Below are 18,755 nucleotides of genomic sequence, written 5' to 3'. Positions count from 1 at the left end.
TCTATAAATTTATGTGGAACATTTTGTCAAATAACTCGAGTACAGAATGCCGTACAGGCCGCACACTTGGACAGATGCCTTATTTATTTATCCTCTATACCATGTCAATTTCTTGAGTTCATTCATGGAATGGTTTCGATTTTTTTTTTCAATGGCGTGACAGTGAAAACCGAGAATACGGGTCCCATAACCTACTTCCAAGAGGATTTTAATTTTCAGATATTTTATTAAGACTAATATCTATTCAATACTGAAGAAACAACTACTTCACTAATTGAAGCTTCATCGTGAATTTCAGAAGATACAACGCATTCAGGAGATTTCATATTTAATAAAACAATTCTTTTATTCCTTATTTCCTTATAAAATACAAGTCGCGGTTTAAACTCACTACAAGAATAAATCTAGCCTAACATCTACATCTATCAACCGCTTGACTCGCAATAGACAACTCTCACATTTGTTAAAATAACAAAGAAGGAGGAATTCTAGGATGCCAAACGTATCTGTTCATTACATCTTGGAAATGAATAGTTTTTTTTTTTTTTTTTTTTTTTTTTTTTTTTTACAGTAAATCAAGTTTTGAATTTCGTCTGGACTGTAAAAAACACACACTGAAATACACCTTGCGATTAGCAATATCGGTGATTTTGAGCTTTATGAACAGAACAGTAGAATTCGAACTTTTCACAGCCGTTTATAAAGTGGTAATGATTTCTTTGAAGTCCAATATTTTCACGCTCTCTTTACTAAACAACATGGAACAACTAAAATTTACTTCTAGTTTTGACGTAAGCCATTCAGATATCTCACCGCTGTCGAGAATTACCGATCTACATTTATTATAAAAAAAATGACAATGACTTGAAAATTTCACTTTTAAACACCATGTGAAATATTGAAACACCTAAAGGACGATAAAATAGATTACTATGAACTGATATTACAGGATATTTTTGTTCATACTGTAGAAAAATTAAACTGATTGAATTCGAGAGGAGACTTGTGTTAAGCTGGTGCTAAAACCAATGCAGTTCGACAGGGAATGTAAACCTGAAGGACAAAGAAAGAAAACAAACAGTTATATCCTCTCTACATGCCAAATACGTTGTAACGCAACAAGTAAATTAAGGCGGCGTAAGTGAGCCATACGCAAAGAGCTTAACAGGGTATCTGCAGCATAAAGCAACTTGGAGTATTCAGATTACTCCCCCACAATGCTTTGTCAGTCCATCGCTGTTAGTCCCCAGTATTTTCTAGCCGGTCCCACTTTTATACACTTGGATGGAGAGACTGTGGCATCACCGAGCTAATGACGACAGCATAAACAGCGTTACGAACCAATCAGAACTCAAAACAACGACATGCAACTGGTGCAAAGCGCGGGAAAAACAAGTGGGCGTTACTATCACAAGAACGGAACGGGATCAGTGTACCGGAATGACCCGTAGTGGTACGGGATTGAGCCGAAATGACAGCATAATGACCCAAACTTCCGTTTCGCTCTGGTGTCACTCAAGTTTATTCAAGTACCATCCCGTTCTCCTGATTCCAAATCGCTTCACTGCATTCCATTCTGGTGTCGAAATTACATGGTATTACAGAAGAAGCTGTTTTGTGATTGGACTCACCAACAATGAAAACGGCCTATCATGCCACGGCTGGCTGTCCACTAAGTATTCACAGTTAGGATCCAGCCGATTGTGCCCGGCAAACGCGGCTGCATCTGAATCCAAAGCTATTTTGTATCTGTAAAATACCGTTAAGTTGCTAACATGTATTAAGTACAAGTATCTTAACCATAAATTGTTGTGTCTTCAGTCCACTATCAGAGTACAGTTTTCTTCATAAACTACCTTTGAACAACCTCATGAAGTTTGAATGGCATTAATTTTGAATTTAACAACACCTCTCTACAGAATCGTTCAAAAAGAAGCGCTGGATTAAGGACAAAACGGATTTATTCAAGGTTTAAAGCTGATTTGTTGAGATTGTAAAACGAGAAGGCGGCATGTCAAATAGATGCAAACACATATGCCTTGCTGTCTTTCACATTGACAGAGCCCTCTCTGTGCGTACTTTTTATTATTTTTACATTTTTATCCAGGAAACGCAACAAAATAAATTTACTGGAATTTGAAAATGGTCACTTTTGTGCAGGGAGGGAAACTAAAGAACATGAAGAAAGAGCGAGGCGAGACTAACAAACACAACTCATATAACTGAACATGAGATCAAGTGAGTGATTTGAAGCCGGGCCGGCAAATTGAAAGGAGAGAAGCGCTCTCAATCATGAGCCATCCCTGTTCACCAACATGCACTACATGAAGGTTTTGTTTCATGAAGGATACTTTCCAGCGACACTAGCACCAACCCTGTAGTCTGCAAAACTCTTGCTTGGATGGAAGTTGAACACCCATAGTAGCGTTCCTCTTTCAAAAACAACCAGTTTATCATCTTCGTGATGCAAGCTAACATGCGCCTACAAGACAACAACCAAATCAACAGGTTAGCATTCTATAACATTCAGAGTTCGTACAGAATTCAAGACTTATTCCACATTTCCTTTTTCCAGACTCAAGGTTATGAGTGAAATCACAGACAAGATAATACTGTCAGTGGTTAGGGTGGGGAGAGTTCTCATTACATGATCATGCGATTGAACATTTTCACCTAGCAATTATGCACTTGTTCAGGCTTTAAAAAACTCCAGACTTTTCCTCATTTTTTTCCCAGAATTTACCTTTTTTCCCATACTTTTCCAGGTCTGAAAAACTAGTTTGCAGATTTCCATACTTGTTCAAGAATTCCAGACTCTGTGAGAATCCTGTTTAATAACGAACAACCTCATAATAGCGATCTGATGTACGCAATTTTGAGCATCCGTAAGAGCGGGTGACAGGGAAACAACATATATTTATTTTCGAACAGTTACTTTATATTTGGTCACCACCTAATTTCTGTAACTTGCAGCTGTCGCTCACCTGGGGTGACTCCAGCCAATGATATTTCTCCTCAAGGTGCAGCATAGCCCGGTCAAACTCGTTTAGATACCTGTATCTCAACAAGTGATCGTCCACAAGATGCCACTGTCGACGAGCATAATGGTAGCTGTTGTTGTTCCCTTCTCTTGGGAAGTCAAGCCACTCAGGATGTCCAAATTCATTGCCCATGAAATTAAGGTAGCCTTCCCCTCCAAGAGCACAGGTGACCAGCCTATGGAGCAATTCAATCAACTTAGCAGTGTGGACATACTTAAAATCTGGTTATTAAATGTATTTAGTGCAGAGCACTAATTAGGGACACTACCCAGATCGAATTGAAATTTAGAAATGTTGTCTTTTGAGGAGAGGGGGATACTGGAGTACCTGGAGGAAAACCTCTCGGAGCAAGGACAAGAACCAACAACAAACTCAAACCACATGACGCCAAGTGCGGGAATGGAACCCGCGCCACATTGGTGGGAGGCGAGTGCTCTCACTACTGCACCATCCCTGCTCCCCAAAGCAGGCTTTGAATTTTGAACTGGAGTAATATTTCTCTCATTGGCTAGCTCACACCTGCCCAACAAAAATCTCCCAAGCCTGGTTTACATGTATACGAACAACACAAGTATAAGTGTAAGCACACTCGGTGGTTCACACATGATACAATAAGTGCAGGCACAAGCTGACATGCATTGATTTACTGCTGTGAAACTTAAATCGTCCAAGCATACCCAGAATCTACTCTTGCACACTGCTCACATGTCATGAACTGTACATCTTTATTAAAACAGATGAGAAATCTACACAATTCAGTTCTAACGTTAGCTCCTCTTTGGTGCCCACATTAAACCTTTGATTCCCAACAAAGATGAGAACCTCTTTTTGTCTTCCTTGTATTATCAGAAGTAAATATTGTAAGCATCCTTTGGCCACCCCTCAATACATGATCACAAACAACGCATGATTCAAATTGACATGAACAAGACAAGGTGGTGCCATACCTGATCATCTTATGCAGTGCCAGTCCTCTCTCAATAATAGGCGTGAACGGCGTTGTTTCTGACATGAACCAGTACATTTCCTTATCCATTAACCAGAATGCAACAGTCTTGTCGCCAACAAGAGCCTGGTCATGGGATTCAGCGTATGCAATGGTTTTCTCATTATGGCGGCGATTGATCATGGTCCACACAATGCTCCACATACGCCAATCCTCATCTTTGAGCTCTTTGAGGATCTAAGAGAACACAAACAAACAACTTGCTATTGATAGCTCAGTTGGTAGAGCACTGCACTGGCATCGCAGAGGTCATGGGTTTGAATCCCGTTCAAGCCTGAATTTTTTTCAGGCTTTCTTTTTGCAACTGCTTAAGTTTTGTACTAACTGCAACAATCTACAACAAAATATATGTTTCACATATATTTATATCCATTCATTCTTCACAGGTATATTGTAAACTCACAATATGATGAGCTCCCAGTTGGCCTGATAGCTCAGTTGGCAGAGCACTACACTGGCATCACAGAGGTTGTGGATTTGAATCCCGTTCAAGCCTGAATTTTTTTCAGGCTTTCTTTTTGCAACTGCTTAAGTTGCATACTAACTGCAACAATATACAACAAAATATATGTTTCACATATATTCATATTCATTCATTCTTCACAGGTATATTGCAAACTCACAATATGATGAGCTCCCAGTTGGCCTGATAGCTCAGTTGGTAGAGCACTACACTGGCATCGCAGAGGTCGTGGGTTTAAATCCCGTTCAAGCCTGCATTTTTTTCAGGCTTTCTTTTTGCAACTGCTTAAGTTTTGTACTAACTGCAACAATCTACAACAAAATATATGTTTCACATATATTTATATTCATTCATTCTTCACAGGTATATTGTAAACTCACAATATGATGAGCTCCCAATTGGCCTGATAGCTCAGTGGGTAGAGCACTGCACCGGCATCACAGAGGTCGTGGGTTTGAATCCCGTTCAAGCCTGAATTTTTTTCAGGCTTTCTTTTTGCAACTGCTTAAGTTGCGTACTAACTGCAACAATCTACAACAAAATATATGTTTCACATATATTCATATTCATTCATTCCTCACGGGCATAATGCAAACTCACAATGTGATGAGCTCCCAGTTGGCCTGATAGCTCAGTTGGCAGAGCACTACACTGGCATCACAGAGGTTGTGGATTTGAATCCCGTTCAAGCCTGAATTTTTTTCAGGCTTTCTTTTCGCAACTGCTTAAGTTGCATACTAACTGCAACAATCTACCACAAAATATATGTTTCACATATATTCATATTCATTCATTCCTCACGGGCATAATGCAAACTCACAATATGATGAGCTCCCAGTTGGCCTGATAGCTCAGTTGGTAGAGCACTACACTGGTATCGTAGAGGTCGCGGGTTTAAATCCCGTTCAAGCCTGAATTTTTTTCAGGCTTTCTTTTTGCAACTGCGTAAGTTGCATACTAACTGCAAGGATCTATCTTCTATTTAACATCATGCTTGTTTGAACAGACCTATATCTAAAACTCCCATAAACTTACCTTGAACTGAACAGAGACCTGTAGTTTTCATGAAAACAAACTTTAACATAATAAACACTTCCCAGGTTAATATTCCTGACGAAAATTCATTACCTTGATCCACATATCAGGTATGGCCATACCAAGGCGATAATCAAACCCTGTTCCTCCTTCTGTGATCGGCCGACACAAGCCTGGCATTCCTGACACTTCCTATCGTGAGAATTAATAATAGGATCATTCACCTTTGGGCAATCTGCGTGTTTGACAACTTATATTTCATATTTCAAAAATTATGAAAAAAGTTGCATGCAACTGTGGGTGAGGGCAACCGGCAAGGCTGTTGGCTGAGAAAAGTTTCAAAAACTGAGAAGGTAGGAGCCCAACATGTGAAGTGTTAGGTGCTGCTGCAAAACATTAAGGTGCCCAGAGCATTTTCTTGGGTGCTCCAGGCAACTGGGCGCCTGTCAGGCAGCAGCCTTGGAGAGTTTCAGGGGTTCAGTGAAAAACACTGGAGTTTAGTTTAATGTTTGTATTCTGCAATTATTAAAAACCACTAGCTTAGTGGCCTGTCTTTTGTCTGAGAGCAGTCAGATAGCATGTCATCAATACACTATTAATAGCATTTTGGCATGAGTTAGCTGTGTTAGTCACAGTCTATTAACATTTGCCAGCAGAATTTTTTCCCCTCCCACAGCTTCCCCTTTTCCTTCCTTCCACTGACCCAGTCAGCGTGACGGGTGCCTGGAATGCGGGCTCATGGCTGGGTTACAGGGATTTGGAAACCATGGGGGTGGTATTCTATGTAGGGGCTAGCTGGCTGCAATGAAAGTCCCCACTTTTGACTTGAGCCAGGCACTTGGTTAATTGACATCAACCCCCTACAGCTGTGCATGGGCTGAAATTCACCATGTCACTCACTTCCTAAACAGTCATCATATCATGAGGGGAGCCCTGGCTGGGGATTTGTAAACAGAGTTCTGAAAGTAAAGACTTGCAAAAGTCTCTTCAGATCTGGATATCAGACATGTCTATTTTATTTAATAATACTATTTCTTTCAAAGCTCAAAATAATCAACATTTTACCTCTGCAATGGTGATGACATTAGGATAAAGGGAATGCAGCATGTCGTTGGCTAGCATGAGGTAGGTAAGTGATTCCGTATCCACTCCAAGACCATAATAATCTGGATAGTCTCCACCAAAGCCATGTCCAAGGCCGTGGTCATGGTATATCATTGATGTCACACCATCAAATCGGAAGCCATCAAACTGATAATACTCCATATACCAACGGAGATTTGATAGGAAGAATCGCAGTACTTCCCACCTGAGTAGTACATAGTAATAAAAGACAACATGAAGCTATTTATTCTAAAATGTCACACAACTAGCACCATGATCAAATTTGATAGTTGTCATTAAATCCCGACAGTAACAGCCCTCTCAGCCCAATCAAAATGTTCCAGTAGCCGGCGATTTTGCCGCCTTCAACAAAATATCTCCTGCCTATTTCACACCAAAAATTAAAATTACGTCTCAAAAATACATGTACAATACACCTGTACTAGGTGTCTACTACTCAAGCCATCTTGCCCACTACTGAAAACAATTAATTTTTGACTGGGAAGGCCTCTAACAGTAACAGTGGGCTGATAGAAGTGACAATCTGATGCTCTACCATGTCCGTCAAAGTGTATATTGTTGGCAACAAAGACTGATCTCTTTCAATATTATTGCAGAAAAAAGTGACCTTTATTGATCGCTTTTTTCAGCAAATGGTTCAACATTTTATCAAAGGCTTATAATTGTGATATATCAAACAAATTACACATTTTTAGCTACCCAGTAGTATCAACCATCCAAAAGAAACTTGGGTGAATCGGAAAGTACATGTAACAAGCTTAGGGTAATTCCCTCAGAATTCTTGAACATAACTGTATTGTGCAGTTACAGAGAAGGAAACTAATTTCTTAACTACTGGTAAACAGGCTAACTCTCTGGGAAGATATCTTATGCTGATCAAATACAGCAGAATCCTGCTGAAAACCCAACTCACTTTGTGTAATCAAACAGTCGGCTGTCCCAAAGAGAATGAAATCCCCGGCCACCTGAGTGAAAATAGCAGCTTTGTGTGCCATCAAATTCATTCAATCCATCCATTACATTCTTAGCTGCATGGCTGTGTACCACATCCAGTAAAACTAGAATCCCATTCCCATGAGCCACATCAATCAGTTCTTTCAACTCCTCAGGTGTTCCATAACGACTGAAAGCAAACAAAAAAAATAGGCAGTCTCAGACTGCATGTGTCTACTGCAGTACTGGTATAGAAATATGATATAAAAGAATTGAAGAAAAGGGAAATAAGACTGAAATGAAAACGAAGAGGGAGGAGTGGAAATAGGATAGAGATAAAAAAAAATGGTTGTAAAAATGTTGCATAGAATACTGGTGAGAAGAGATTAAGCTGGTATCGTTTACCACAAACAATTGTGTATGAAGAGAACTGTAACTTTATTCTAACATAAACAATATATTATATAATCTTACAACGTGAACCACAACTTTGTACTGAAAGCAATGCAGCAAAGTTCTAAACATAAAGTACTGAAAGCAAAGTTCTAATCTGAAACGTAGGCATAAAATGCAACAGAAACTAATCTATACTGAACTTATGAATGGCAAGTATCATTCTTTAACCCTTTGACTCCTGTCGTGTTTCCATAGTTTTCGCATAAATTAACTTTTTCCTAGAGCGGTTTAACTTAATAAAATGCGCAGCAGATAAATAAGTATCGTTGGCTTCCAAAATTAACTGCATATTAAGTTGGAATGATTAGACAAATGTTTTCTGACGTGAAATAATATGGTTGCCTATTAATCATTTGCCGAAAAACACACTTCAACGCAAAAATATTGCCAAAATTCATGGCATGTTGATGAAGACCTTTGGTATATCATATTTCAACCCGCTTATGCAAATTGTCCTTGATTACGCATTTGTCGCTTCTCAAACGCATATATGAATTGACAAAGACACAAAAATCAACAAAAAGCTTTCCAAAAAAACCATTTTATTGAAATAAACGATGCATTTGCTATTAGAGGCAAAAAACGTTCAGTTTTTTTGCGTGCGTGCAAACACGTATGTAAAATTTGAAGACACTCCGTGTTTGTTCAAAGCGATCTCTCGCAGTAAATTCGGGTACGTTTGCGATGAAAATTACAGAAGTTACAGAATTCTGGATCAAATCATCACTTAAATTATTTGTAAAAAGCAAATCAACATCGGAAAACATCATTTACCGTATTGTCGCCACTGTCCTGATCCGCAAATACATTCGCTTGGATCTCGGTCAGTCGAGGATAAGCATCGGCTCTCGATAGGATTCCATTTGGGATTCCTGTGGCATTTACACTCTTACACTCTTTCACTCTTTCACTCTTTCACTCAACCCGATGACATAGTGTCTACGCTTCTCTAGAAGCCGTAGACACAAAAACTGTGGGTTTTTTTAATAGCACAGTCAACTCTCTCGTAAGCAACCACCCTTGGGGCACCACAAAGTGGTCGCTTACGGGAGGTGATCCAAAAAGGAAATTGGGGGTAACCACGCATTTTTTAGAGATAATAAAGCAACAATAATTCTAAAAATCTGTAAAAAATAAAGGAGTGTACATGTATGGCATTTTTTCCAAATAATTTGAAGCTATATTATCTCTGAAAAATGCATGGTTACCCCCAATTTTCTTTATGGATAGCAAGAGCACTTTCTAAGTTCTGCTTTCTCCACGTAGTTTTAAACCGCACAAAAATATCCCTGTATTAGTAGGCAACACCCACAGGAAACCCGAGTATCTCGAGATGTGCAGAACGTATACACAGCAACAAAAGTAGGCACTGCCCTTAAACTACATTGTACTTCTTTGTAATTCACCCACCTTGAAGCTGCAAAGAAGTTTGTTACTTGATAACCAAAACAGGCATAGTAAGCATGCTCCATAACTGCCATAAGCTGTATACAGTTATATCCCAGCTTCTTTATCCTTGGAATAACATTGTAAGCAAACTCCTTGTAACTGCCTACTTTGGGCTCAGCTGAAGCTATGCCAACATGACATTCATATATCCTCAAGCCCGAGGTTTTCTTTGGTCGACTGTGCTGCCATTGGTAAGGCTGCGGTGGATCCCAGTGGATCCCTTCATAAAGGATGTCGTTATCTGGGCAGACAGCGTAATGAATCCATGGGGAAATACGGTCAACTAAGTCACCATTCTCCAGCTGTATTGAAACCTGAAAACAAAATAATAATACTCCAGCATCTCAACTAACCACTCAAAAGTTTCCTTAATTCTTATGACATACTGTATATCCATTCAAGAAAGATGACTTGTATAATTTAAATTTGAAGGAAAGAAATACACAACGTCTCATTATACAAAAATACTTTTTGTAGTAGTTTAGAAACAAAGCATGATTATGTACTAAAACCAGGATCCATTTTAAAGATCTTTAACAATCATGATTATTCAATTTGGTTATTGAATATGCAAGTAAAAGTGAAAAAGGTTTTTAAAATAATTACATTGACCCCAGGAACACCACAGTGTAACACCAGAGATACACTGACCACATATGAACTGATTTAGATCTCAAAAAGTCACCAGCAGGTGAGCTTTGGTCTGGTATTCAGGTGTTCTTAGCTTTGGTACATGCCCACAGGGTTTATGAATTATCAGTAAATTATTTAAGATAAAACATTTTTTGTATCTGCTAATGTTTTCTGTTGCAGGCTTCCATCTGCAACAATGACCAGCAAACTCTGTTGCCTAAACCCAAATTCCCATTCCTTTGTAGGTTTTAGTCTGAAATTTCACTCAGTGTACTATACTTGAATTATTTGACTGTACAGCCCTAAGCCATACATGTAACTTACATACATGTAAAACTGATACAAGTCAACTGCACTTACCTTAACTTTGGATCCATGAGGGATTGGTGATGACCCATCCTCTTTATAAGGTATGGTTAGCTCCCACACCCCAAATTCATTCCTAGTGCATGCATGAGAAGTCCTGGACCAGCCATCTGAGAATCAAGAACAAGTCATTATCTCTCTGTTGTTGATCACATCGCAACCATCCAGCACAAATTTGGTATTGGAAATAACAGTCAGTTATCACACATTGTCCGAAGACTCATATTTCTATTGGACTGTGCTTTAACGCACTGTGAATTTATAGAGTCAACCTGACAACATTTCACTGCCCATGATCACAACAAAACTTACTGAAATCTCCAGTGAGATAAACACCCTTTGCTCCAGGCGCCCACTCTCTGTACGTCACACCCTCATACGTCCTGTTGATTCCAAACTTTTCATAGCCTCTTGAGAATTTTTCTACGCTGCCTTCATTGTCCTCTATCTGTTTCTTAAGATCACAAAATACCTTGTACCTGTGAATAAAATTACTTCATGTTAATTCCCATTAGGCAACTCTACACTAAATGCTCAAAACGTCATCACCGAATATGGCCAGCTTTATAACGTAAGCTCTTTTACTACTGACAGTGTATTTATTAAACAAAATTAATAAATTAAATTAATACCTCTAACAAAAGCTAGCATTGAAAAAAGAGCTCCATCTGTAGCAATTTTCATTGCAAAAATACAAACAAAGTAAGATTGGGTCCATGTTTTGCACCAAAGCCCAACCATCACCAGTTCTACATGCAGTTTTGAACCAACTGAACCTGACTTTTTTACAGATATCTTTGGATGAAAATGGAATTCAGTGGATTAACACTTGTCAGGATCCCATGTACATATAGATTCAATAACGCAGCTGAAAACAATCTGTCACACATATGCATGTACTCAAAGAATTACCTTCTCTCTATCTCGGTTTGATAAGGTTTAATGTAAGGATCATCATGAAGAAATCTAGAAAAGTGTGGAACGACTTGGTCATCTACCATCTACAAAGAAAACACAAATTTATAAGAATTTTCTTAGCAGGTGGTACTAACAGTGTATTAGCTACACTGAGGCAACTCAGAGGCAATATTTCAACACATTATCTGCCTATGTTTATTTTTGTATACATGTATGTACTATCAATCTTTTTCATTGGCAAGCAAATGAGAGATGAGTCAGACCAGACCATGCAGGTCTTGTGATTTAGATTTCATCTTCTTTTTTTATACATGTAGGTCATCGACATTCAGCTACTGGTAATCCCCAGTTATGTAATCACCAGGAGACAACCCAATAAATTTGTAAATCTTCTAAAAAGAAACAATAAGTAAATATAGATTTAGCAATCATTTTTATCAGTCACAATTTATTATTATAAGCTGTGGTAAGATTTCTCTTCCCTGGGGTTAAGTTTCACACTATTATAAAAATAATTTATACAGACTGTAGACAGGTCATCACAATGTCAAATGACAAAAATAATTATAACTCAAATTTCTCCAAAAGAGCAATTTAATGTACTACTGTACAAATGAACAAATACACCAAGGAAAATTATCATGCTGAAATTGGCACTAAAATGTTCAATCTAAAAAAGCCAAACTTAGGTATTCAGGTTTACAGTAGCTCTTATTTATACAAAAGATCATTACAATGTGTATATGCATATTTAATTTAACATTGTTTTAGGCAGTCAGTACCTATTTTACTAAAATAATCACATACAATACCTCTCTAATTTGTTGATTGTGTTTTTAAATACACTTCTGTAGTTATATTTTGTTTTTTCATCCCCTGGGAACCTTGGATGTTTGTATTCTACTGGAGTTCAACTGGATCTAATTTGATAAGTCAGTCAGTGCCACATGGTCATGTGAATATTCATGAAACCTGAGCCATCACATAGAATTTGCATAAACACAAAAGAATGCTGTCACGCCATCTTACATGTATGTAAATATGTTGTGGTCAAAAATTTCTGTTTTAGGTTTAAACATTTTCAAGCCAGTTTGATTTTTATTTCCCTTTGTCTCAGATATTTATGGTAATGTACTGCACAAAGGATAATAAAAAATAAACTGGTTTGAAAAATATTAAAGCAAAAAATAATATTTAAACCACAACAATGTTTATTTGCTTACCTTACACCTTCTTCGATTCATGAAATAATCAAAAGCTTGTAAATTTGTAACAATCCTGTAATTTCTATTAACATAGCTTGCAAATCCTTTTTTGTTCTGTATATTCACTTAATATCTGTTTACTACTTATTTAAGTAGTATTTTAGCTGCTGCTGTTGCTTTGTAAACTTTGTTAATAATGTCAATTTGTGAACACCAAAATTTATTTGCTTTTAGTTTAGCCTGTTCCAGGCTCCTAGAGAGAAGCGCGAAGGAGAGGGCGAGGGGACGAAAACGAGGGGGGCTGGGGAGAGAAAAAGAGGGAAAGAAGAGGAGCCTGTAATCATTCTCTTAAACACCTCATGCCGGTATACCAGCTCCCGGTATACCCTCTGATTGGTCAGTTTTGACAGTTCAGACATCACTCAAAAGATATCGCGAAAGAATCTGAAAGAGTCAAAATGGCGAGTGTGTCACACGCGCGTGGTTTTGATGAGACTGAGTTTAATGCAGTTTTAGAGAATTGTCTTCGAGATTTTCCGCAAGTTAAAGTACTCAGGAAGGAGCAAAAAGCGTGCCTTCTCAATCTAGCCCGTGGGAAAGACGTTTTCGCCATTCTACCCACCGGTTTCGGGAAGAGCTTGATATTTCAACTGTTTCCTCGAGTCTCGAGTGCTTTGTGCTCAAGTGAAGTCAAGCCGTTGTCAACCATTATAGTGGTTTCTCCGTTGGTTTCAGTGATGAGAGATCAGGTCGAGCAGTTAAAACAACTAGGGTTCTCGGCCGCAGCAATAGGAATTGGCGACGAATGTATAACAAATGCTATAGCTCTCGAAAGCAAGAGACAACAATGATAAGCTTTGAAAGACGAAGATCTGTTAGACACTCATATCCGTGATAAACAAACATCCTGCGGCAGTTTCAATCTTCCCGCAGTGATATGCAATAGCATAAGCATGAATTCACGAGTAAAGAAATCCACGGATCCTGTATCTTCACAGATAAAATTTATTTAGCGCTACCTGAAATCTTGCAGTTAATCCTAGCCGCTAAACTTTAACAAATGCCACAGAGCTAGCATACACAATGGCATATCAGAGTCTAAACCTAACGGCTCAGAATGATCAGTAAGAAACTCTCCATTCAGTATATATGAGAATTCCCCCTCACGATCAAGATAAACAGCGGTCGCCTCACGTTTTGATCAAAAGGGAAGAAGCTCTTATACAAAAGGAAAATCGCTTAAAGACATGCTTGCATTGTAAAAGCTTTTATCAAAACAACGCACACACAGTGGGAGTCGTGCAGGTCTGTCAACCGCATTTTAACATATTTAAATGTGCCATAAATTCTGGCCAGGAACCTCGCACAAATGAGGCAGCTGACGCTGGAAAGCTCTTCGTTTCTTAAAAGCTTGCGAAGATACAACCAAGCGAAGACACAACATCCGCCAACACTAGAGTCTCGTCGCTCGATAACGTCGCGTTAATAAGTTCCTTATTTCGAACGGCGTTGAACAAGTACACCCGGGGAACTTTCGTTCCAATATAAAACGTCAAATTTTTTTGGCAAAATCTACAGGATTTTGAGGGTTGAAATCTCAAACCCGGAGAACCTTTCGGTGTCCGCGACATCGAAGCGATGTAAGGACAACCGCGCGAACTCGAGGACTCGTGTGAGTAATCGAAACCCGGACAATGAAAAGTTTGACATTTTGACATGTTGACACATTTTAGAAAAAGTGGGCGGCATGAGGTGTTTAAGAAAATGATTACAGGCTCCTCTTCTTTCCCTCTTTTCCTCTCCCCCACCCCCGTCGTTTTCGTCCCCTCGCCCTCTCCTTCGCGCGTCTCTCTAGGAGCCTGGAACAGGCTACTTTTAGTTTAATATAGTCATACCTATGTATACCCACCTCGACTAGCTTTAGCTATTTGCAGGTAGGTATATAACCAGCTTGTAACTCTGTTTTAATAATTTGTTTTGTTTTTGTTTTGGATAAATAAACAATAAACCAAAATAAAGAGGAGCAATCAGTGTTCACAAATTTCTTTGAGTAAACAAGTTGATAAATCATAGTATTGTACTTCACTGTATGTACATATTTAATAAACTCAAGTTTTTCTATCCCCTTGGGTGTCATCTGATCAAGTACTACAGATAACAATGTCCAGAGTTCATAAATGACCCATGAGAGAAAATGGGGTCTCTAAATAAAAAATGTGCAAATATACAGTGACATGATTTAAAAAATGTCTTCATATATGAAATGCAGCGTATTTTGTTCAATTAAATTTAATTGCCCAACATAAAAAATTGCAAATATTCACAAGATTTCTTATCTTGTCAGAATTTTGATGCCTTTTCTATAATTATGTGTTCAGGCATGCTCCAAGCTTTACCTCTGTCATCAAACTACAAATTTCAATTAGGCACAGTGAGAGAAGATCAGACAATCGACAGTATATGTATGTTTTGCATAAGAAACATCATTTTGGCCAAAACAAGTGTTCTGCCATGTACTCAGAGTGATGACTGTATAGGGCATTATAAAACATTTTCTCTTAAATTTATTTTTTAAAAAAATGTAAAACTATTACTAACACTCTTTTTTCTATATAAGAATATATTTTAAGAATAGGCTGAAATGTGCAAAATTTAAGAATATTTTAAGAATAAGCCAGAGGCTGAGATTTTGAGAAGAGTATACATCATTCTGTAATTTTGTGTGTTGAAAATTTGTAAATACAATACAATTAATATGTGTTTTTAACTAAACTATAAAATTCTTCCTTTCTCTAAAGGGCAAAACTACCCAATAAAATGATAAAAACCTGCACTAGCCAAACGTTCGATGCTAATGACAGTTTGATACAGATTTGGACACCATGCAATCACTTGTAATAAATATCCCAATACATTCTAAAATGAGGATGTCATATGCTATAATCTAAGAATAATCACAAGAATATTTTCAGCCTAATAAGAAGCTAAAATAAGAATATTCAGCCTTGGCCAGAAAGCAATAAGAGTGTATAATGACAAACTATCACTCTCTTTACTAGACTATTTATTCTTGTATGTGAATAACTACATGTACCAAACACTTGAGGATTCAACTTGAATTTGAGTCTTTTTCTTTTCCTTTTTGGGACAAATTTAATTGTTATGTTGGGAAGCACTGTTTTGTATTGCATTGTGCAAGTCAGTGAACATCAGCATCATCTTGCTGCCGTTCAAGAAAAGGTATTTTAATCAACTTAGAAGGCCATTGGAAGTCACACTTCATCAAAGAAGGGGCTAGAGTTGCCATCAGCAGAGTTCTAGCAGCTACTATGGTTGGCTGCAACTACAGCGAAGATGACAAAGTATTGCTGGGTACTCACAGTTCGAAGATGACAAAATGGAACAAGAATTGGAGGCTTTCTTTTGCATGGTAACCAGCTACTTTCCCCAAGGGAGGTGGGGGTTTGAAATCCTGACCCTGTTTAGCACAAAAATGACCTTAAACACCAAATCCGTGTAGGACCTCACCCTCTACTTTAAGACCCTGAATCTGAAAGAGTATGTAATAATAATTTGAGGTTCAGCTTTAATAATTAAATATACCAAATGTGTGCATTACCTTTTGGGTGCAAAATTTATGTAAGTTATGTCTGTGTGCTTTAGTCCGCTTCATTCTCCACTGATCCCAGAATGGACAGAGAGCTGTAAAAGAGAAGCAGATTTTGGACTCTGTGACAATATTCTGTCATTAACTATAACATACAAGAAGTAATGTTTAAGACACAAGCAGCAGTGTTTTATCGGGATTTAAAACCACGAGGCGCAACCGAGTGGTTTTAGACCTGATAAAACACATGCTGCCAGTTTTTTGAACGGCTTCAGAAACATTCCTGGAAAAGCTTGTGTCAAGAGAGTTCATAACAATGATGCTTTTGTGAATGTGGAAATTAGCATATGAGAAAAACATTAAACACCACATACTAATAAGGAGGAGGTTTTATCCAGTTTTAAAACCACTGTACGTGATGTTTTATCGAGCATTTGATAGGTTAATGGCTTATGAATTATTAATGAGTTTTTGAAACAGTCTAGAAAAACATATGTCCATCAATATCATTGTCCATAATGTGAGGACTGGAAAGTGACACCTTTAGCTGTACGTTTCTCCCCACAGTAAAGCTTTGGAGACAAAGGTGCAGGGTACCCCTGCCCCCCTTAACCTGTACTCCCTCACAGTTTACCTACCAAATAGAATAATTTGATACTTTCATCTCATGATGCAAAGCTTGGGAAGCACACCTTATCAATAGGGGACAAACCCTTGTCAATGAACATAATGGAGTTAAGTGTGAAGAAATTATACATTCAAGCTTTGAGATTTAATTATCTTACACCTCTTTTTCCAAGCTTTCTGCAATAAGACTTAAAATATTTTTTCTCAATTATTTAAATTATAACCTTTTTTTCTTACTTCCTCGTCCCTATGGGATAAAGGCCTCACTCTCTAGATCTCTAGACCATAATGTCTATGATAGGTATCCCACCAACAGGATCTCCCCTCCCTGGCCCAAGACAACCATAGATTATCCATACCACCCTGACACCTTTATTATGTCCATTTCTTGCCCATTGTATTATTTATTGGGTCAAAACACTATTTCAAAGTTGTGGCTGGATGAAATTTCCACAGATTACTTTAAATAGTAGGACTTTAAATCTGTCAGTTTTTTTTTTTTTCAGTAAAAAATTTCAAAGGAGTGTTTTTTTTCAGTAACATTTTTGAAAGTCACTCACAAGCACCACTGCAGGTTGACATTATAAATTTAAATGTAAGCCATAAAAATGTAAAATGGCAACCACCACATATAATATAGGTAAGAAACAGAAAAGTATCAAAATATTTTGGGGAGTTACTACAAGACCTGATCATTGCCAAAAGTAACTGAACAAAGCAAATAAATTAGGTGCTATTTTATGAAACTGTATTCTTTTTGAGCAATGGTAATGACAATGTGTTGTTGTTGCACTAAACTATATAGAGGGTCACTTGAAAGATGGGCCAAGCAAGACTTGGTTTTAGATTAAATCAAGGTTTCTACAGTGCATGCAAACTGGGGACTCCAAAACAATGGCTAAGTGAGTCTGAATAAAGGTTCGTACTGGGGTATTTTCGTGATGCATGATTAGCTGATTTTATTTCGCGTGAGACGTGAATGTAATAAATTATTCTTCGTAAATCGTGACCTGAAGGTTTTGCATGACCCGTGAAGAGCTTGAAAACGAAATTTTCATTTCTGTGATCCATGATTTGCTATTTTTTCTGTTCGTGAACCATGCAAGAGACCCCCCCCTGTACGACCCTCTGAATAGGCCATTTTCATGATGGTGTCATTTTACTACAACTACCAGAATTCATTTCATTTTCCTTTTTAAATTCAAATTTGGTAATCCTAGTGGACAGTAAAGAACAATAGCTCTAATAAATTGGCATGAGAAAACATAAACCAGAAGGATTCTGGTAGTTGTAGTAAAATGACGCCATAGTGAAAATGTCCTATTACATTTGTTCAAAAAGACCACATTAAGTTGTTGCCAAACAAACTAACATGTGGCTTTTGACTTGACCATCACCTCTGTGAGCTACACCCTGGAAAGGAAAACTCAACTGTTTTCTTTCAACTGATGTAACTGATTGTCAACGTTACATACGTCATCTTTTGATATCAATGTCTAAATGTGCCAATATATGAAATGCATATCGGCCCTGTATGTTTTGCGAAAGATAAACTTGTTTGAACTTCACGATCTGTCATGTTTTATGGAGTCACTAAGCTATTTTGGCCATTACCTCCCCTAAATTAAACCTTCAAAAACAAGAGAACACTGGTCATTTCTCGGCGCAGAAATCAAGAAGATTGGCCCATCCATGCACACGTGCCTACCCGCTGCGCGGCTCGACGGTGCGAACAAAGGTTTTGGGGCAGAAAAGCTGAAAATCGTATGAATAAGATACATGCAACAAAACTAACCTTTTTACCCGCCATGTGCCCAGAATCAGATGACTTTCCCAGACATCAGGATTTAAAACATGCAAGACGCCATTTTCTTTGGACTGGACTTTGTAG

General features: G+C 38.0%; 1 protein-coding gene across 2 annotated transcripts; it reads right to left on the bottom strand.

The window, feature by feature from the left end:
- Positions 1-320: 320 nt before the first annotated feature.
- Positions 321-18,755, bottom strand: LOC146456540 (1,4-alpha-glucan-branching enzyme-like). 2 transcript variants are annotated; one of them, XM_085092964.1, is made up of 14 exons: positions 18,660-18,755; positions 16,250-16,332; positions 11,420-11,508; positions 10,820-10,986; positions 10,502-10,617; positions 9,470-9,822; positions 7,584-7,793; positions 6,611-6,854; positions 5,639-5,737; positions 3,989-4,224; positions 2,985-3,216; positions 2,352-2,482; positions 1,632-1,749; positions 321-1,053 (listed from the first exon to the last, which is right to left on the bottom strand). In XM_085092964.1, the coding sequence occupies exons 2-14, from the start codon at positions 16,301-16,303 to the stop codon at positions 1,009-1,011; spliced, it is 2,094 nt and encodes a 697-aa protein (XP_084949090.1). In that variant the 5' UTR covers positions 16,304-16,332; positions 18,660-18,755; the 3' UTR covers positions 321-1,008. The 2 variants fall into 2 exon arrangements, with proteins under 2 accessions (XP_084949090.1, XP_084949091.1); XM_085092965.1 differs by lacking the exons at positions 16,250-16,332; positions 18,660-18,755 and adding an exon at positions 12,238-12,384 and having other exon boundaries at positions 552-1,053.

Source organism: Pavona decussata, unplaced genomic scaffold (assembly GCF_977016875.1).
Source record: "Pavona decussata unplaced genomic scaffold, jaPavDecu1.1 SCAFFOLD_254, whole genome shotgun sequence".
Taxonomy (NCBI): Eukaryota; Metazoa; Cnidaria; class Anthozoa; order Scleractinia; family Agariciidae; genus Pavona; species Pavona decussata.
Note: the sequence above shows the minus strand (reverse complement) of the source record. Positions and strands in the feature narration are given on the sequence as shown.